The sequence below is a fragment of the Solanum stenotomum genome, chromosome 12 (assembly GCF_019186545.1).
Source record: "Solanum stenotomum isolate F172 chromosome 12, ASM1918654v1, whole genome shotgun sequence".
Taxonomy (NCBI): Eukaryota; Viridiplantae; Streptophyta; class Magnoliopsida; order Solanales; family Solanaceae; genus Solanum; species Solanum stenotomum.
The window spans coordinates 38,573,086-38,596,389 of record NC_064293.1 but is presented as its reverse complement, the minus strand read 5'-3'; the positions used below and the strand labels follow the sequence as shown (position 1 = coordinate 38,596,389).

Genomic DNA, 23,304 nt, shown 5'->3' with positions numbered 1-23,304 from the left:
CCATCATTGGTGAGCAACAAATTAGGATGAGCTACTATGTAAAGATATAGTACATGAGCCTAACTTAACCTCAAAAGCTAACTCATGGGAGATTTGTCCAAGTCCATATAAGAAAACCAATTTCTCATCCTTCTAGCAATGTGGGACTTTTAAACAAACTCTAACTTCATTCTTTGTTGGAAATTAACATAAATGCACAAGGATTTTGAAAATAAAAAAAAACGAGAAGAAGAACAGGATGAAGGATTTTCTGTGTGTATTCTCTGTACAAAGTGTGTTTAAATAATACAATGAGAATCTACTTCTAACAAACTTCTACAACTGTCCTATGCTAATTGGCTAATCTGTAACAAACATGTAATTACAATTTTTCATAAAACAAAATAAGGAAAACTAAAATTTACAAATTAATATTATGGAACCTTCTGGATGGAAGAGTAGATGATGATCATGCGTCTCATTTAAATCAAAATTTCTTTCCAATTTTACTCTTCACCTTCTCTTTTCTGGTGACTGAATCTTTCGGCGGGTCGTGTTCTTGTGATATTCCAACATCCCCCCTCAAATTGGATGGGGAGGAATGAACACCCAATTTGTCCAATAGAAGATGATGAGAGGAACCAGGTAAAGGTTTCGTAAAAAGGTCGGTAATTTAAGAAGAGGAAGGAATAAAAGAGAGGGAAATAAGTCATGTGAGATATTGTTGCCGGACAAAATAGCAATCCAAATCAACATGCTTGGTCCGTTCATGAAAGATTAGATTTTTAGCAATGTGAATTGCAGCCTGACTGTCGGAATGAAGGGAAATGTGTAGAGTAGGAGGAGGAGAGAGATCATAGAAGAGTCGAACAAGCCAAGTCAATTCTGCAACAACACATCGTATGGATCTGTACTCAGCCTCCGCAGAGGAAAGTGAAATAAAAGTTTTTTTCTTTGATTTCCAAGAAATAGAACTACCCCCAAAACTGATGTAGAAACCACTCACTGACTGGCGAGAGTCGGGGCATGTAGCCCAATCGGAGTCATAAAAAGCCAGCAAAGTGAAAGATGGGGAAGAATTGAGAAAAATTCCTAAGCCTGGATCGTAAAAGAGATAACAGAGAACATGGTGTGCAGCTGAAAGATGCGTCTGGCGATGTTGTTGCATATATTGGCTAAGGTGTTGGACAAAAAAAGAAATATCTGATTTAGTGTGAGTTAAAAAATTCAGTTGTCCAATCAAACGGTGATAAACAGTGGCATCTGGAAGAGGAGAACCCATATTGGCTTGCAGCTTGTGAGTGGGATCTAAGGGTGAAGGAGCAGGTTTGAGACCAAGACAATTGTATTCCGACAAAAGCTCTAGTACAAACTTACTTTGATTGAGTATCAAACCATGAGGCTCCCTGATCACCTCAATACCCAAAAAATAATGCAAGTCCCCTAAATCCTTGATTTTAAATTCAGAATCCAAAAATAATTTGAGGGCATATAATTCTGCTTTGTCATTACCAGTAAGGAGAGTGTCATCCACGTAGACAGCTAAAAATGAAACAGAAGAACCATGAAATTTGTAGAAGAGGGAATAATCGTTTAAAGAATGAGTAAAACCCTTGAATTTGAGTGTTGCTGTCAAACGAACATACCATTGTCTCGAAGCTTGTTTCAAGCCGTAAAGAGACTTCTTCAGTCGACAAACTTTAGTAGGATCAGTGCCTTCCAAACCTGCTGGAAACTTCATATAAACTTCCTCATCTAATTCACCAAGAAGAAAAGCGTTGTTAACGTCTAATTGGTATAAACCACAGCCTTCTTAATTGCAATAGCAAACCACAACGTATAGTAGTAATCTTCACAACGGGACTAAAAGTCTCAGTAAAATCAACCCTTTCTTTTTGAATGTCCCCTCGAACAACCAAACGAATTTTAAGTCGTTCAACAATACCTGATGAGTTCAATTTAACTTTGTAAACCTATTTTGTAGGTAAGGCTTTCTTACCAGTAGACAATGAAACCACTTCCCAAGTGTCATTAGTGATCAAGGCCTCAAGTTCTTTAGTCATAGCATCTCTCCAACCTGGGTATAAAATAGCTTGGGAATAAGAAGTAGGCTCTGTCACATGGGATAAAGAGGTGATGTAATCTTGATTGAATTGAGACAAGGCGAAAAAAGCAAAAGGAGACATATGATTAGGAGAAGAAAAGCAAATATCAGAAACATTAGAGAGATAAACACTATTACAAACGTAATCCTCTAGGTAAGCAAGAGTCTTGACAGACCTAGTGGACTTCCTGAGAACAATAGGATTTGGAGGAGATACTGAAAGTGGAGAAGTAGGAATAGGAGATTCAGGTGGGAGATCATTGATGTTAGGAGCACTGGAAAAGTTAGGATCAATAGGATGTGAATGATTGGTAGGAAAAATATAGTCATATGATGCAGAAGTAATAGGAGTATTAAGAGGAAAAATTGAAACAATAGGTTGAATTGTGGCAAAAGGATATATATCTTCAAAGAACTTAACATTTCTGGAAATAAAATGCTTCTGAGAATGCAAAGACATCAATTTGTATCCTTTCTTGTCAAAAGGATACCCAAGAAAGAGACAAGGTTCAGCCCTGAGAGCTAACTTAGATCTATCTTGCGTAGCAATAGAAGCAAAAACAAGACATCCGAAACATTTCAAATGAGGGTATTTAGGCAGATGATGGAACAGTCTTTCATAAGGAGTTTTGAAAGAAAATAATTTAGTAGGACATCTATTAATGAGATAAGTTACAGTCATAAGAGCATTACCCCAAAATTTATGAAGAAGATGAGAGTGAAACAAAAGAGCCCTACATACTTCTAATAGAGCCCTACATACTTCTAATATATGTTTGTGTTTTCTTTCAACTATACCATTTTGTTGTGATGTGGCTACACAAGAGGTTTGATGGATTATCTCTTGAGAAGATAGAAACTTAGAATTCTCTTGACTGGACCCCAATTTCCAAGCATTATCTAATCTAATGACTTTAACCTTTTTGTTGAATTGTCTCTCAATCATAGCAAGAAAAGATTTTGAGCATAGGAAAAACATTGCTTTTAGTGGAAAGTAAAAATATCCAAGTAGCCCTACTAAAATCATCTACAATGGTAAAAAAAAACTTAAAATCATCATAAGTAGGTGTTTGAAAAGGCCCCCAAGTATCAATATGAATTAAGTCAAAAATTTGTTTAGATGCAATTTGACTGCTAGGAAAAGAGAGTTTGTGTTGCTTCGCCAAAGGACAAACAGAAGAAGGAACAAAAAATTTAGAACAAAGTGAAACTGAAATTTCATTAATGTGATGGATATTTGAAAGGGGCATATGCCCTAATCTTACATGCCATAACTTGCTCTTAATATCAGAAAAAGAAATACAAGATAAACTGGATGTAACATCTTTTGAGGAATGAAAACTAGAGCTAGTATTTGTAGAGGAAAGATCTGAAAGACTAGTCTTGAGAAGATAGAGACCATTCTGACTTTCACCAAGGTGCATTGGCCTCTTCATTGAAGGGCGTTGCACGAAACAATGAGAAGATGTGAAAATTAACATATTAGAAAGTTGTCTGCATAATTTATGGGCAGACAAAAGATTGAAATGAAAACTAGGTACAAACAACACACTGTGAATAATTAGATTAATGGAAAGCTGGACAGATCCTGAGTAAGAAACTTGGAATTTCTGAGAATTAGGAAGATTGACAGAAATAGGTTGAGGAAGAGGCTTGAAATAGAAGAATAAATCCTCATTATAGCTCATGTTCTTTGTTGCACCTGAATCTATAATCCAAGTTTGTTTAGTGTAGCCCTTAGAATCAACATGTAAATTTAAGGAAAAGGGACTAGAGCATAGAATTATACCAGCACAATTAACAGAAGCCATGACCTCGAAATTGTTGGTGCCTTGATCACTAGTTTTCACTTGTTGAATCATCTACATCACCTGAGCTAATTGTTTTGCAGTGAGTAACTTTGCCTGATCTGTACACACTATATCACTCATGAAATAATCTCCAAAAACATCATTAGAGGTCAGTGCATTTCCCTGAACAGAACTCTGAGAAGTCCTCTGCCTAGTGAATTTAAAATTTAGAGAAAACCCATGCAACCTCTAATATTTCTCAATAAGATAACCTGGTTTCTTACAATACTTGCATAAGAGAGAAGATTTCTTTTTCTCATAACATCCTCTTTGTGCCCTAAAATCTGTAGAAAAAGACCTTGGTCTAACATTGGCTTGGTTAGCAACAACAAAATAAGAAGATTCACCTGAGAATTTTGGTGTATTCTGAACCTCTCTTTGTTTTTCTTCCTGGATTAAGAGTGTATATGCATTTGAAATAAAGGGTAAAGGGGAAATCATCAGGATATTACCTATGGGAGCACAGTAAGAGTCATTGAGACCTATTAGAAACTGAACTAAATGCTCATCCTGCTTGGGTTTAATATTTTTCTCCTTTGCTCCACATGTACATAAGGAAAAAAACTGAAGGTATCCAAAGTATCCAACTCATCCCAGAGTCATTTGATTTTGGTGTAGTAACCAGCAGTATCAGATGACCCTTGAACCAGGTCACTAAGTTCCTTTTGGAGATGAAAGAGTCGTGGATCAGAACTCTGTCTAAACCTGTCCTCCAATTCTTCCCAGATGTCTTTAGCAGTAGAGTAATAGATAACACTTTCAGAAATTTCTCGAGAGAGAGAATTCAATAACCAAAAGATTATAATGTTGTTAGATCTGGACCAAGCTCTGTGAAGATCTGTTCCAACTTCAGGTTCTTTGGTGGATCCATCAATAAACCCAAATTTGTTCTTCGTGGTTAAAGCTATCCACATGCATAGTTTCCATCCACCAAAACCCTTGCCATTAAATACTGTGTTTACCAACAAGGCACCTGGAGAATCAGAATGAGATACGAAGAAAGGGTGAGCCGGATTAATTAGCTCAATGGGAGGTGCATTAGCAGTTGGAAGAAGGCCTTGAGTCCTAGTAGTAGTAGGCGTTGGATTATGTTGATCACCCGTGAGAAATTAGAAGAAAAATGTTGAGGGTTTATATCAGTAGAGTTTATGCTCTGATACCATGAAAGGAAAAAAAATTAGAAGAAGAATAAGATGACGGATTTTTTGTGTGTATTCTCTGTACAAAGTGTGTTTAAATAATACAATGAGTATCTACTTCTAACAAACTTCTACAACTGTCCTATGCTAATTGGCTAATCTGTAACAAACATGTAATTACAATTTTTCATAAAACAAAATAAGGAAAACTAATATTTACAAATCAATATTATGGAACCTTTTAGTTGGAAGAGCAGATGATGATCACGTGTCTCGTTTAAATCAAAGTTTCTTTCCAATTTTACTCTTCACCTTCTCTTTTCTGGTGACTGAATCTTCCGATGGGTCGTGTTCTTGTGATATTCCAACAGATTTGTCCTAATTTTCTACCATAGTTAAAATTAATTTTCTTCGGTGGAAAAGAACTCTTTCATATATATATATATATATATATATATATATGTATGTTTTTTTGTCAGAAAAGTTTTTGACTTTTATAAATAGAAAACTTTTTCTTTCTCATACACAGCATAATAGCATTCATAATGTAATCGTTAAAATAAAATTATTTAGCATCCACATTATAGTCATTAAAAAAGTTTTATTTAGGAGGAGATTGTTAATTTCTTTGTCGTTTTTACATTAGTTTTCCTAAATATAAACCAATAGACCAAATCAGATTCTTATACATATTTTAGTATACTTTTCTTGGTTTAATTTATCTTCATTCAAACAATATAATTATTAACTTTTGCATGATTATGTCATATATATTATTTCAATCCCAAACACCAAAGGTGTAGCACATAGTTTAAGATGATTAGTCGGACAACCTTTATTAAAATATTATAATATATATAAAGAGAAAATTCTATGAAGCATATAGATTAAAAATTATTTTTTACACATATATTTTAAATTTTAACCACTCTTAATGAAATTTTTGATTTCGCCACTGCCAACACGCTCGCGCATTGGGGACAATTAGTTATGAACTTTAGGACTCAGGAGGTTATGAAAATATGAAAAGATGACTTATATGAAATCACAAAAAAGAAAAAAGGTGTAAATGAGGGATGAGGCCCATGCAACTAGAGCAAAGTACAGTACTTACTGGAGAAAGCACAATAAATCAAATCTACCATGTAAAAAAAAAGGGTCCATTTTAGCACTATGAACAGTGTGCAGCCCATCCCCAGCATAGGATACTTTTGTCAAGCCTAGAACCATCAACTTTGCATTTTTGAGGTACAGTAATTTTTTTTAAAAAAAATGGGTCCACCCCCCACCCACCTTAGCTGAACCCAACAAGTTCATGTGGGTCTAGACAAGTAGTACGCTAGATGATGTTCAATCACTTTGAGCTAGGCTTCGAAAAATCTTATGAGTAAGAGAGTACTGTACATGTACATTTATTTGTTGAAAAATGATACATTGATTGGAGATATAAATAATCATTTGTATGTATCATTAGTAATGTGTGAATTTATCTTTGTAACAGATTAAGAATTTAAAGATACAAAGACTTTTAAAGTGTAGAGTAAATTGAAACGCTTGAAGATGATAAAAGGTGTAAGAAGTTTAAGTGCAAAAAGAACACGATTTACTTTGTTAGGAGATTTATTATTAAAAATGTTATCATATCATAATTTCGATTAGTGTAGCCACAAACATAGACCTTAAAAATTCTTTTGGATTGCAAGCTTCAATTCTTGGATATGTTATATTTCATTATTCGAATCTCATTATTAAAATTCCTTACTTCTCCATGGTCAAAATCATGATAGCAATTATATTATTTTAAGCAATAAATATCTTAATCCAAGTCTATGTTAGCACACTCATTACAAATAAGACGAAAGACTATTACTTTCTTTAAATTTATATTTTAGATCAACCTCTTTTTGCCATCAATTTCATTAACAGTAACATCAACTATAAAAAAATTATTTGAAGAGAGATGTTAACAAATAACTACCTCAAATGATCAATTGATTAGTTATGAAGAAATTAAGCTCTCAAAAGTCACATTTTTTTTGTAACAAATTAGGGTTCCCTATATGTTATTAGTGTTGGATGATGATGATGATGATGATAACGTTTTTTTGTTTATTTCTTTAAAGACAATTTTTTTGTGGGGTTCCATTTTGTGTCCTCTATTGTATATATATCCAAACACTTCTCAACCGTTCAATGTGCTCTTTAGTCTTTATTATATAAGTTGTGAAGCCTTTGCTTTTATGCACTCCCTTCGTTCATTTTAATTTATAAAATGAAAGAAGTTTTTTTATTTTAACTTTTAACATTAATTATTTATTTTAAATTATTTTTTAATCTATTAAAAAATCTACATCAATTAATATGAGTGTCATGATAAAATTTGCACTCTATTTGTTCTTTCTTCTATCCCATTTTATTTGACACTTTTTCCGTTTTAGTTTATCCCAAAAAGAATGTCATCTTATTATATTTTAAAACAATTTAACTTTAAAATTCTCTTTTTAGCCTTAATGAAATGATTCTCCATCATAGAAAATATTTAAGAATTGTTTTAGACCACAATTTAAATTATTTTTTTTCTTTCAAAGGTGTCATATAAAATAGGACAAAGACCATATTTCTTATATATTTTCAATTTATTTGTCTAATTTTGATTTAATATGAAGTTTAAGAAAATAATTTGAGAATAAATTATTGTGAATTAATCTAAAGATATATAAAATGCACCAAAATATCATCTAATCTTCATAGTTTTATATATATAATGTGAAAAGTTAAAAGTCAAAAAAAAAAACATTCTTTTTTAAATAGAATGAAATAACATAAAATAAACAATTGAAACCGAGGAAACTAAATATTAAATTGGTGATTCATTGTTTTGGTATTTGGTTCAGAAATCAAAGAGTCCAAATTTTAGGGAAACCTTATCATACTTGAGGACAAAAATTAATTTCTTGAAAGTGAAATGTACGAGACTTTTAAGTTTTGCTTACAACTTCTCACTAAATGAATGACATAACTTGTCCCAATATTATTGTCGTTTATAAGATTTTTACACACTGGATAAGAAAAAGAAAATTCTTTTTGCCAGAATGATAAAATAACATATTTCACACTATGTTATACTATTTTTTAAAAAATATTTTTATCATTTTTAACTTTAATATCTTTTAATTAAAAAATAAAAAAAGATCAGTTTATTTTAAAATAAAAAAAATATTACAAATTTTTTAAATTTCTGATCAAATTCTAACCAAATTTTCTGGTCATTTAACTTTATCCTAAGAAAAAAAAAATTAAAGTTATTAGAAACCTTTCAATATACAATTTGGGGTTCATGTACCAGAGACATTTAATAATAATAGATTTTTATTTTACTGATAATATTTATTGTCAGAGGCAATTGATTTAATGTCATTATATTCACAGTCAATAACGTTTTTAGCGGTATTTATATAAAGTATTGATTATAAATAGTCATATTAATTATTGTCGCTAAATATCAAACGTTGCAAAATCTTTTATTTCGTTGTAGTGATGTTATATACCAAATGCAGAAGAAGATGTAATAGTATGTAGTCGATGAGTTAGGTAGGACGATAAAGAACATATTTAAAAAGGTTGAAATTATCATATTCAAATTTGAATCACCTCCAACAAATTAAATATAACGTAAAGAACTTATATATATGTAACAAAAAATAATGCACAGGCAAAATAATTGTACGATTAGAACATCAAATCAATCACATTGCTCTCATACAATAATTTGCCCCCAAGCTAATTAAACACATTTTAAATGATTAGAGAAGGAAGACCGGCCGACGATGACTATGAGCCTGTTTTAATTGACTTAAAAGTTGATCAAATCTACTTTTAATTTACTTATAGTTTCTGAAAGTATTTGATAAAGTTAAAAATAATTTAAAATAAGTTAAATATTACTTTTAAAAAGTTAAAACCAAAAATAAGTCTCCCTTTTTTTATTTTTTTTTAACTTAAAACCTATTTTTTTATAAAAAAAAATAAAGCTAAACAATCTCTATATCAATCATAAGGACTAGCTATATGGTGTCTCCACAATTTTTGAGCTCTTGCTCTAATTTGTTTAAACATGAAATTAAATAATGAAGGATTATTATGTTTGAGTTCAAATACATTTTTGTACCAAACAATATGTATATATACTGACGGTAAATATTTTTATAATTGAAGAAATAACAAATTAAGGATTAGTCAGATGTAAAATAATTCTCTTGGTATAACTTGTCACCATATGTAGCAGTACTCTCTCCCTTTCAAAATAACAAAGGGTTTCGGAATACATACAAGAGTTTGAATCTTATTATTTTTAATTTCATTTTAGATATCAAATTATTTATTTCTAAAAAATATATAAAATACATCATTAGAAATTAGATGAAAAGAACCACTCCAAAATTGACTTTTAATACACAAATAATTTTTTTGATGATTTAGAATTTTTTTTTATGGTAAAGCAAATCTTTCGCTCTCAAACTAATATATGTCATGTATAATATAATAAAATGGGGAAAGTATACATAATAACGAGCAACAAATGAATGCCAATTACGTAAAAAATTATCCACACTCAATCGATACTTACTCCAGAATAATGAGTCATAACATATGTTAAATTAATATTGAACAAATAAAAAAGAACGAAAGAAGTAAAATAATAGTCACAAATACTCCTTAAGTTATCAAAGAGTTATCTTAACATAGTTATCAACTTATCAATTATCACTAATCAATGTCCTTCAAAATATTTGCAATGTACACCAAATTTGGTATTATTGCACTAGTGCCTCATTAATGAATCCTCTAGGGATTAGGTGGCATAAGTACTACCTTAGGAACTCTAGACATGAAGAAAATCAAACCAAACATAATATAATCCAGAAATGTACTTACTAGCAAACAAATATTAATGGAGTTACTACTCCCTCCGTCCACAATTGTTTGTCAGGGTAAGGTCATGCACATCCCTCAAGGAAAATTTAATACAAGATGTAATTTGACTAATATAACCCTACTATATCAAGAATACTAAAAGCCCACATAACTTTTCAATTAAACTACACAATCATTAAGGGCAAAATTGGAAAAAAGTGACTACTTATTTCTTGATTGTTTAAATTGACAATTAATCTTAGACATCTATTTTTAGTATATCTGCCAGACAATTGTGGACGGAGGGAGTATTAGTTATCCAAATCTTCATCTTAAAATAAACAGATGTGACCTTTTTAGTGTTAAGGTAAAAGATAACTTTTTCATTTGACATTTGCAAAAAGTGAACTTTATTTTTACTTTTACTGCAAGGTTTAGCACTGACAATCAGAATCCAACACTCTCAAATACTCATTAATCATTCCAATCTGACAAGACAGTTTTCCTTCAAGTAGTTGGAACGTGTACTCCACTCTCCTTCTTATGCGCGTTTATGTCACCACTCCCACAATCACTTCAGCCAATATTTTATTTTGCTCAAATTCTTTTTTAAAAAACTGTATAAATAATGTTTATAACTTTATATCATTGTGTCATTTTCGTATGTTATTTTTAATATTTTTTAAAAAATTACTTGTAAATTTTAATTTAAATGATCCTATTTGAGCTTATTAGTTTACCTTCTCCACCTAAATGATTGAACTTACATCGAAGAAAGAACTGGCAATAGACCTAAAGTGGAAAAACTATTCATTTGGGCACTTAAATTCATATGAGTGTCTAATTATTATAATGAGATAAATAAAAATATTTTACAAATTGAGACATGACTTGTGATTAACTAATTTACTTTTTTATAATACTCCTATGGAATGCTCATTCCTCAATACTTATAATCAAACACCAAATAAAATAATTTAATAAAACATCACAAAAACCTTATTCGGCTGACCAAACAATTCCTTAAATAATTATTGCCTATAGGTGAACTTTTGATAAGCTTTAATAGGTACTCTTTCTATCTTATTTTAAGTGATGACACATTTCTTTTTCTTTGGGGTCAAAAAGAAATGACACCTTTTCTATTTTTTAATTAAATTAAATGATTATATCCATAAAAATAGCTAGACATATTCTAGACCATAATTTCAACTATTTTTTTTCTTCTTAAATTATGAAGATATTCGAACTAATTAACCTCAGAAAAAAGAAGTTTTCATTCACTAATAGAGCGTTATCACATTTCTACAATTTTTAACACAATAAGATTTTAGTCTTTACAAAGGACATAAGAATATGATGAATAAATATAGAAATTCATACATCGAAAAGGAGTAGGAGAATAGATGATTTTACGCACAATCTTTCTCTTCTTATTAATTAATTTTGATTAGCTATATTGAAATCAGAAGCAAATTATTTAAAAAAACTTCTAAGTCTATGAAAATTGTTCGAACAGCATATTACATAATTTAATATTAAAATAAATAAATTAGTCTAACCTGCTATCACAAAATAATATAGATTAGGTAAACACTTAAAATTCGTATATTCTTCTTTTTGGTTTTAAGTTTCGTGCTCATCATCAATTCTCTCCATACACTTTTTGTCCTTATTAATTCATTGATGAAATGCACACAAAATGAACTCCACATTCACATGAAATGTAAACCAATTTCTCAATCTCCCAATCATATCTATTATATATACTCTTCCTTCCTTCCAAGTTGTGTCTCCGTTAATTATAGCCCTTTTTTTTTCCCTACCATGGAGCTATAACAATAAATCACAATAATACAGTTTTATTTTATTTTTCTAAAAAATAACTTATTTGGGTCGCCGGAAAATCAAGATTCCGGTAACCCACAGTAATCATTTTGTTTATACATAGAATTCTTTCTTTCCTGTCGCCGGGAGATAAAAAAAGGTGATGATAAATGGCGAAGGGTCGGAAACTTGCCACTAGTCGCAGTGAAATGTTGTTAGGAAACTACCCCAGCTATAGAAATGGAACTGCAACACTCAACGGTTCCTCAGAACTAGGAGAAGATGATATCTGGTCAACGGTTGATGACATGGATGATCACGATTCAAGGGGCGAGTGGAGTCCACGCGCCGCCGCTGAGAGTAATAACGGATACGTGAACCATAAGCTGCCGGTCCAACAATCCGACAACCACCACAGCCGCCGCGGGCGCCAGGTTGGGGGCCTGTCATTGGCTTTTGATGATTCAGGTAAAACGGCATCTCCTCGGATCTTGCACCAGTTTCGCGGACAAGACGCGCCTTCCACACGTGTGGCACACATGGCCACGTCAGCACCTGTGAATGTCCCTGATTGGTCTAAAATATATCGAGTTAACTCGATTGAGTCATTGCATGACTCGGATGATGGTGTTGATGATCATGACTCGGAGATGGTTCCACCGCACGAATACATTGCTAGGAGCAGGAACTCGAACGCTCGCTCGGTGTTCGAAGGTGTGGGCCGTACGTTAAAGGGTCGGGACTTGAGCCGGGTTCGAGATGCTGTGTGGAGTCAGACCGGGTTCGATGGTTGAGTTCATCAAATGAACTAGCTATCGTTCTGTTAGAATTAAAGATTTTATAACTATTTTAGCTGTTTGGAGAATTAAAGAGGCAATTGATGATAATTATTTATTTTGCTAGATAAATTTTTGGTCTTGGGCAATTATTCAGGTTGAATGAATACAAACTCAGTGAGTTAACCAGCTCCTATGGAGCCTAAGTTTAATCTTTTTCGTTTTTCTATTAATATATTTTCACATATTTTATGAGTAAGTATGTACTTTTACTATGGTGGATTTTAGCAAAGTGTTCCTTTGTCATTTTCAGTTATCAATAATGGTGAAATTTTGGGTGCAAAGAATGTAGTCCCACTAAATAGTGTCTAGATAAAACTAGTACATTCAGTAGTCCCACAAAATTGTTGCAATCGTTGATGGAACTATTCAACTATCAACAATTTTTTCATAATTACCATCTATCAAAAATAATTTTTTATCCTATAAAATTGATGTAAATTTTGCATACATTCTATTATTCTCATATGTTATTTATAAGATTATATTAATATGTTGTTATTATTATTATTACTTATTCATAATAATCATATCTTAAAACTATTTTTCTCACAAGAAACTTGATGAAAAAAAAAATACTACCATGAAGGAAGAAAGACTCGTACATTTTCTTTTATAATTATGAAATATAGTTTTAAATTTTTTTAAGGAAATTTATTAATCTGCTATCACTTGTCAAATGTTTGTGATCACCTTATTCACCTATATATTAAAAGACATATCTACTTAAATTATATGCTAGTATTAGTAGTATATATAGGTAGAACGTCCTCATCATTTGGTTTAGATGTTGACTCAAGATTCCAAGTCATTTGGAGGGAACACTTGAATTTTTTAATTTTTAACACTTGATGGAATTTTCCCATGCCTGGATTGCTACTCTTTTAATTTTTATCTCGAGTTTTATCTTTATTCATGTTTAGTATGTCCAAGATATTATTAAAAAACAATTTTCATTTACATAAGGAAAATTAGTTGACCCCACCACTACCTCTAAACTTGTTGATCATATTATCAGCAAGATCGATGGTCGAACATAAAACTAATTAATTGGTCTATGATGAACAAATTTGGATGTGTAATTAGTATCGAATAAGTTTTTTTTTAATTATATAAGAAGGTGTAATAATTGTAGAAGTTAGTTATCCTGGAATAAAAGAATGAAAATGACAAAAATATGGTTGAGATCCCTCAAACCTTATTCTACTGATGGATAAGAAAGAGAGTATTTTTGTAAACAAACAAGTTCTTCTGGAAACTATGTAATGCATGTTGTTTTTAAAACAACAATTCAAACAGTTAATAAGAAATAATATCATAATAACTTATTTCAACACAATTAATCTCAATATAACTTGTCTTCATATCAAACGACTCCAAAAAAACAAAATGAAATAATTACAGAGTTTAACGTTTACACAAGTGAACGTTCTTGCCAAGTAAGACACATGTTTATGAAATAAATTGTGTGATTATTTGATGTTTTATATATCAAATAAAAATAATGTGAACGTAGTTTATTAGAGTTGGACTCAAAGAAAACTAAGACTATGTTTCCTCTATCATGATTAGAGATGTACAAAACATTTTTAAAGCATTAAAATCACAAAATCTCTAGTTTTTGCTAGACAAACATATATTGAAAATCTTATATAGGCATTTCCCATATCATAAGAAGATCGGAGAAGTTCTTTTTTTTTTAATTAAAAAATAAAAGAAAGAATATCAGGACATATGAATAAATTGGATCCACAAATATATTATTTATTTTTAAAATATTTTTAGAGGCTAGAATATCTTAAATTAATATATGAAAAGAGTAATAGAGACATTTAATGTGGAGGGGTCCAAATCCAAAGCCCAGAATATTGGGATCCAATTGCTTTTTAGAGAGAATGATATATAGGATTCTAGCTACGTCATTATTTTTTTTAATATATATAAAAAGAATTTAGATAACAAACAAATAAGAGATTTAAAATTCAACCAAATAATTATATTAGATATGTTATTGCGTGTATATGTAACAAGAAAAAAAAATGAATTTGCGACATCATTTATTTTTTTGCTGCATATTTATATATTTTCTAGTCTGGTCCTTGATTTCTTTTATATTTTTCTGTACATTATTCAATTTATGATATTCGTAATAATATTAAGAATTGTACTATTGAAAAACACAAATGGAGAAAAAAAGGAAAAAGAAAAACAAGTGAAAAGATACCCTATTGCTATATAGTACCTTTTTATAGAAAGGAACACGAGTCAATTCAATGGGCTCATGAATTCTGTGAGCCACTGGTTTTTTTCTTCCTTTCTATTCTGTCAACAACGCAAAAGATTGATTTTTTTTATACGGTAAAGGGTCAAATATACCCATGTACTATAGAAAATAGTTTATATATGCCCTTGATTATACTTTTGGGTCAAATATACCCCTTCCGTTATACTTTGGGCCAAATATATCCCTAATTTTAACGGAAGGACACTTGTTAACATAAGAATCAAATAACTCACCTCCAATTTTAAATACCCATTCCCTTTAAATGGGTGGGTTTCTAAAGGGAATTGGGTATTTACAATTATAACGGGAGGGATATATTTGGCCCAAAAATATAACGAAGGGCATATATAAACTATTTCCTATAGTACAGGGGTATATTTGATCCTTTTCACTTGGGACCATAGCTTAAGATAAACATTTCCAATAATAATTTTAAACCAATGAGAATCATTGATAAGATTTTAACTTCTTGTAAATTTGGCAATATAATTTTTTAATTGTATCTTTCGTCTTAAGCATTTCGTGTTTACAGGTTCATATACAAAGAAAATGTGAGATGTAGGTAATTAATTAAGATTATCCTGACATAGATATTAGTTATTGATTTCACAATAAAACGTGTATCGATAAGTTATATATAATAATTTAATCGTCACTCAAGAGACCTGATATATTGATGATTGGTATAAAAATAATTATATTATATTGAGTGTTTAAACATTGAATTCCTCAAAATATGCTCACCTAACCATATGCTATATTGAAATAATATAAAATTGGGTAGGAGTTACTTCATCACTCACCTTGGTCAGAGAGACTATTAATAGCGGATGAAGAAGTTAGTTCTTCGATATGGATCGAAATGAATATAAGAACTAAGAAATTCATATACCATTTTGACTAGTTTAAGATAAAAATATATTTTATGGACAAAAACTTAATATCAATATAGTTAAAAGGGAAAAGGCCTAAAATTACTCCGGAAATACACGAAATGATACATTTTTACCTTCCATTATATTATAGTCGGGGGGAATAGAATATATATAAAATTAACTCGTGGCATCAATTTATTTCTTTAATAGTTCTATTAAGTTGAATTTGAAAATAAGTATAAATCATAAATATATGACATGTTGTAACGATGAGGGTGCATATGATCTCAATTATTCACGAAGAGCTAGTAAAAGTATATCATTTCGTATAGTTCGGAAACAATTTTTGACACGGTGAGCCTAATAATATAAGCTACATTATAGTATACGAAGGTTGATATAAATACATACCTAAAGATCAAAACAAAAAAAGAAGCTAAGCAATTGATTAGAGTAATTGACATTATACAACAATGTTAGTGGATGTATAAAAATAAGATAAAATAGTACTAATAGTAGTAGTTACGATTGTGGTGGATATTGCAGCAGATGGAGGAATCGTCCATTTTGGTGAAGCTGGTGCATTCAAACCCCACTATCCTTTATTTTTGTTTGTTTTCCACTCAATTTTTGGTATTCATTTTTTAGGTCTGATTAATTTAAATTTGTGCTAAAAAGTGTCATTCAGGATAAAAATACTTTTTATCAACTTTCAACATTAACTTCATACCTAAAACTCAAATTTGAAACCTCTCAAGACGAAAGAGTGCTTACCACACTAGCATTACCTTAGGTGGTACTCCCACTATCCATTATTACTATGAATGGATGAGCAACTTAATTTCCATCACAACTCTTAATTTCCATCACAACTTTTCTCTAAATAAATGCAAAAGCTAAAAGATAAATTAAAAAATTGGCATGTCCTTGATAATATGGTTGAAAAAGTACTGCAGTTCCTTTATTGTAAAAGATAAAATTTACTAGTATATAAGAGGAAATGCACTTCATTTATTCAATTGTTGGAGGCATGTGACACGTAACGTATTAAGAGAAGAAAAAAAAAGTTGTGACCACAAAGTTGAGTACATGAGATTTCACCATCAAGGTATTTGTTTGAGATAGTGATTTTTTTTTTTTTTGGATGAATCTAACAATAATTGTGATTGTGCTTCTGAGATTTATAGTAGCTCAATTGATTGATTAGTTAAATTTTTTATGAGAATTTAATGCTCGATCACTATATAATAATTTTTTTTTCTCTTATATCTATTTGACTGAACCTCCACAATTAATAACCTCTGATTTTGAGAATAATTGAGAAACCACCATTAAAGAATCATTTGAAGTTTCAATTCGAATTTTGAAAATTCTTGCTGGTTATTTTTTGATTTGATGTGGTTGGAATTCGTTGGAAACACATGAACAAAGTAATATACAAAATTTGTGGAAGATTGGAAGTTGGGTGTGGTTTGAGTTCAAAGTTCAAAATTGAAATCAACCTAAAAACATCAGTGTTACAATGTATAACAAGTGTATATATTTAAATTATATCGTATTGTATCATAATATATATATATATATATATATATATATCAGATTTTCATGGATGTACACATGAGTTACACGGACACACATGAGAAATAGAGAGTAGAGACATATATATATAGGTGGAATATTATTTTTGCACTTAGTTATTGTATATAAAAATGGAATATAGCTAAACAGATAGATACCTAATAATTAGAACAAATTGATAGTAATTTTATTTGTGCTGACAAAGAGTGGTACTTGGAGTATCTTGTTGGAGAAAATTTGAGAAATAACAAACATAATAAGGCTTTATAGCTATAGTTTCGATAATTGTCATAGTTGTAGCTTCGTTTGCTACGGACGTTGCTGTTTATATATTTCTGCCCGTTCGTATATTTTGCTTGCGAATGTACAAATATGGTATGTATATACAAATTCTATATTTTTACATTTTAAGAATTTTTTCAAAACATTGTTTGTATATTTCGCTTGCCAATATACAAAGAGAGTAATTTATTATGAATTTTTCATAAATCGTTTACAAATAGCTAGAGCTGTCAATATGGGCTAGCCCACCACATCCGGACAACCATACATGCTTTGAAATTTGACGGGTCAGATCGGGCTATCCCATTTTTGTGTGGGCCAGAAAATGGTTGGCCCAACCCACAAGTACGTGGGCTACGGGATTTGCCAGGTCAGCCCTCTTTTCTTAAAAGTACATTTTTTAATAATATTTTAAAGTAAATTATAATTTAAAAATATTATCATAAATATCGACAAGACAATATTACATAATGTTAGTGTTACTAGTTGTTAATCAAATACACAAATAAAATTATCTTTATAATATTTATTAAAGTTTGATTTCAAGTAAAAGCATAAATAGGTAAATAGAAATATTAACCTAATTATTTTCCAATGATCATAATAAAACACAAAAACTACGACAATATTCCATAGGCTATGGCATATGTAGTGATTCCCTAGAAATTTTAGGGAATTTTTATTTTATCTAGTACATATTTGATAAACATAATTTGTATTTAAATTGTAATATTTCAAACTTTAAACAGATTTTGAGTTTAGACTCTTGTTATTTTTAATAATTTATTTTATTTTTAATTTTTAATTAATTTTTATTTGGCCCACGGGCCAGCCCTATCCATATTTCTCAAGCCCCACAAATTGGATAGGTTTTTCAGGCCAGGCTAAAAAGTCATTTTCTTAAATGGGCTCCAAAAATCGTAGCTTAGCCCTATCAAATCACGGGTTAGGCTAGGTTGGCCCAATGAGCCTAACCCATATTGATGGCTTTAAAATAGTTAGGGTAAGTATATACAAAATTCTGAATTTATACAATCAGGTACCGAATTATACAAATTCTGAATTTATACAATCAGACGAATTATATAAATCAAGTGAATAACAAGAATTAAGAAAGCTGTAGCCGCAAATCGTAATTTTCTTAAACTATAGCTATAGTACCTAATATAGGCTAAATGTTTGTTATTCTGCGTAATTTCCCATTTTGTTTGGCTTTACGAAATGATATCATATTTAATTATGGGAAAATTGTATATAATAGAAAACTATTAAATCAAATTAAATGCTATAACCATAGTTTGATTTAATTGTACCCCATAGCAAACTTTTGCTATTTTGCCTCTCTCCCTGGTGAATCTCGTTCTCGCTGGGCAGTCTCCCTCGCCTCTCTGGCTTTTATACAAACACAAATGTATAAAATGCGTTTGTGTTTGTATAAAGTGAGAGAAAATTGTATATATACATATATTTTCGTTCCCCTCTCCCAAATCTAGCTCGCCATTCTCACTCGCCTCTCTCACTTTATACAAATACAAATATATACATTGCATTTGTGTTGGTATAAAACGAGAGAAAATTGTATATACAAATACAAATGCATATATTTCCATCCTATACACTTATGATTATACAAATACGATCTTCCCTTGCCCAGTTTTCTTTTGTCTTTCTCTCTTTCTCGCTTTATACAAACACATATTATACAATTGATTCTTTTGTATATGTATACCGAAACAGATTATACAACTCCTTTCTTTTGTATATGTATAACGAAATATACATATTAATAGCCATAGTAAACATAAAGTTTGCTATGAAGCACAATTATGCAAACTATAGTTATAACATACACATATGATTTTTCTGTTTGCTATCTTTGAAAGTTACTCTTTAATTATTTATGTGGGTTCTTGTGAAAGGCCCAAGAAAAGTAATACTCTTGTTTGGGTCCCAAATAAACCCAATAAAACTTCTATGCATCTGGACCGATCTACTTTGGACCCTTACTAGAACCCGTAATAATAAATCTTACTGTTATGAAATAATAATAATAATAATAATAATAATAATAATAATAATAATAATAAAAATAATATTAAGACACAAGAGGCATAGTTAAAGGAGTGAGAGGGAGAAAACTCATTTTCTCTTCAAATTGATATACACATGAATTGAATGGAGTTTTTATTAATTAAATAAAGAAAGTCGCGAGGTTTTTTAGACAATGCAGACTAACCGTCTACTTTAGCTACTTAGAAGTTGTCTGCTTGATTCCAAATCTGAGAAAACTATTTCAATATCTTTCTGACAAGCTGTCTGCCCAAATTACTTTGCAAGATGGTTGCTTGGTTGCAAATTTATTGAAATTGAGCAACTAAAATTTAGACATATACATTCACAATACGATATATTTATAACATTTACTATTTATAAATGGTATGGATTTCTTTCCCAGTTTTACCCTGTCAATATTTTACTCGTAATGCTCTGTTCTCAATGGCTTCGGCAGTTGGACAACCTCTTGATGTGGATCGAGCTACCTATGATAAAACACGACCTAGTACTACAAGGGTAAAAGTTGAGGTGAATCTTTTAAGGATTCTTCCAAAAAGAATTAGAGTTCAATTCAACGATTTAGTCATTGGCGAAATTGCAAACGTATGACAAAAAATCAGGTATGATTATGTACCTTATTATTGTAAAAGATGTAAGCATCAGGGGCATAGAGAAGCTGAATGTCCAACTCTCACCGATGGTCAAGTTGATGCCATGGTTAGTGAAAATCATATTGAAGGAGAAAAAATTCAAGGAGATCTTCGTGATCATCTCAATGCTAAAAAAACTGATTTAAATAGGTTGAAAATTAGTGAAACGGATGAAATTGTTAAAGATTTAAATGTAGGGGCTGAAAAGAGTGGTGTTCAAGATCAAAATTTGGTGTGCCAAAATTCTGGCCAGCGCCTTAGCAAAGCAATGTTGGACGACTATTCTTCAGGGAATCAAATGTTATCCTTAATTCCTCAAATTGGTGAGTCTTTGCGGCAAAGTTGTAATTCAATTGATCGTGTAGTTGAAGAGCAATTCGTTCTGCATTCAAATCAGCAAAATAACAAATCCAAGGATACACAATTTGCACAAAAAATTAATGAGGTAAAAGATAATGAAATTGTTGCTGGAAATTCAAGTATGAGGCAAAGTGATAAGCACACTCTTGGGGAACTTCATGATGCTATACATGCGATAAAATCTGATGTGCAACTTGAGAATTTGGCAATTGATGGAAAGGAAAAAATTGTAGAATCTGAGTGTGGTAATTTGAAACCTTTGGAAGTATCGATTTGCAAGTTGAAATTTCTAGTTGTGATGAGAATGCAACTGGGAATTGTAACACAATTGCACAAAAAAAAAATTAATTTCTAGGTGTATTGGTTCCTCGACAAGTCGAAGTAAATCTCCACGTCTTGAAAATAAGTAACAAGTAACTACTAATCTAGTAGTGCAATCTAATGGATCAAAAGGATATTATTTGTACAAATTCCTTTGAAGCACTCGAAGTGGAGAAAAAATTAGAGTTAATTGACTCTAATCCCTCGAAGGAGAAAAAATTGGTTCGAGCCGATCCTGATAGTAATATACAATCAGTTAGCACACTAGTTAGAGTATGTAGCATGCGGACTGAAAAATATGGTAATGTTATGAGTCCTACAGTAGCTAAGGCTATTCAAGAAAGTCAGGCTGCCATATTACTCAAACCCAGTTCAGCGATCAAGTCACCCATGGTCACATTGAGCATCTTTGCTCATGAAGTCGCTTCCCAAAATTTGAATTCACCTGATGAACATCAAGGTAAATTTGAACAGCTCTTATCATCCACAGGGAATGATAAAATTTTGGCGAAAGGTATGTCACCACTCTCTCAAGGTAATTTTACAAATGATTTGTTAATTTTGAAAGAAAAACAACAAGGGGAGTTGAGTACTCCTAGGTGGGCTGATTTGGTTGATGAAGAAGAGCATGTTTCACCTCCTCTTTTGAATAGAAAATTGAGTCCACAAGCTCTAGAGTTTGTACCTAAAAGTACAATTACAAAGAAGAATGAACAAGAGGCCTTAACACCAGGATTTAGTCCAATTAATGCTTATGTTAGTGATTTGGGCGATGATTCTTTTGACGAGGATGAGGATGAGGATATGTTGGACATATGCTTTGATACAGTGGCTAGAGATGAGGATATCTCACCTAGGCATCAAAGAAGTGGAAGCAATAAAAACAAAAAGAAGACACATGGAAGACAACACAGTTGGGATGGTAAAGTGACAGGAGAGTTTGTTCCAAGGCACCTGCCGATGCGATTGGCAAATCAAAATCATATGACAGTGTCAATAGCTTCAACAAGATCCAATACATTTAAAAAACAATGATGAAGTATCAAATTTTGTTGGACATATTTGAAGAAGAAGACAAGAGGAAAATACTTCAGGTTACTTTAGATGGGCTATCTATCATTTTAAATTCACACATTTGTAATAGTAAGTTTGAGATTGATAACTCAATTTTCTTCTTGGATTTTATATTTGTGCATTATTTAAGCATTCTCATTTGTAATATCATCATAAATTGTATTACGAATTCTGTGATGATCATAAAATATCTAGTTCTCTCTAGCTCTTATTTTCTTCATGTTTGTTAATTAATAGAGGTCTGTTACCTCATTGGATTGACAAGGTAAGGTCTAGCCCCTCTTGCTTGTACTTATTTCTGTTGAGGATTTCCGTTTTAATAAAAAAACTGCTAGACGCTCTGTCTAGTGGTATAAATTTTAAAAAATAAAATAATAAAAAATTATAACATTTTCTATTTAATTTATTTTTCCTCCCTAACATTGTACTGAATGTCTAAATTCTAAATTGAACTCGACAGTATACTATACTGAAAAGATTGTCTAAATTACTAACTAGTATGCTACCAAAGTTGGGCCTTAATTTACAAAGCAACGCCTGTCCTTAAATCGAACTATTTGCACCATATAACCATTTCGAGAGAACTTTAAATCATGTTCCTATTGTTTGTATTTTAAATTATAGAAACAAGATATCACAAGGGGCAATTTTGAGAATTTTTATCTCCTACTTAACAAAATATTTAAGAAATGACTAAATAAAAAGCAGTATGTTGCACTGATTTAAGAAATGGGTCAAAAATAACCTTAATAAAGTTTATTGGAAAAAGTTTTTGTTATATATCAGGTAAAGTTTTTTTCTCATATTGGGCACATAAATTAATTTTGCCTATAAGGTAGAAGCTCAATACATTCAATAAGTTATAGGTAACAAAAACGCTTTAATGTATTATCTATTGGACATGAGTTTTAGTTATATTGATTGACTTGCTTTTTTGTAAAAAGAATTGATTGATTAAAATTGATCAAATTTAATTGTATTTTCCAATAATAATTTGACATCCGCGTTTAGTTTGGAGATTCATAATATTATTTTGTGACCTATTAGAATTACTCTTATAATTTGGAGGAAAAAGTTGTAAAAAATTGAAGAGTATAAATAATTTTTTGTATCATAACTTATGATCAAGTTAACACACTACATAGAATAAATAGTAATAAGTCTTGCTAGATCGTC

The 23,304-nt window shown here is 30.9% G+C and overlaps 2 protein-coding genes across 2 annotated transcripts in view; one reads left to right on the top strand and one right to left on the bottom strand.

Annotated features, from left to right (window-relative positions):
• Positions 1 to 23,304, bottom strand: part of LOC125846300 (autophagy-related protein 8C-like) — a 139,088-nt gene that overhangs the window by 82,926 nt on the left and 32,858 nt on the right. The gene's annotated exons all lie outside the window — the stretch shown is intronic.
• On the top strand, positions 11,636 to 12,851 carry LOC125846295 (uncharacterized). Its single transcript, XM_049525678.1, has one exon. The coding sequence runs from the start codon at positions 11,984 to 11,986 to the stop codon at positions 12,605 to 12,607; it is 624 nt and encodes a 207-aa protein (XP_049381635.1). The 5' UTR covers positions 11,636 to 11,983; the 3' UTR covers positions 12,608 to 12,851.

Excerpts from the sequence above, each read along its gene's own strand:
- LOC125846295 (XM_049525678.1), top strand. The coding sequence starts at position 11,984 with ATGGCGAAGGGTCGGAAACTTGCCACTAGTCGCAGTGAAATGTTGTTA.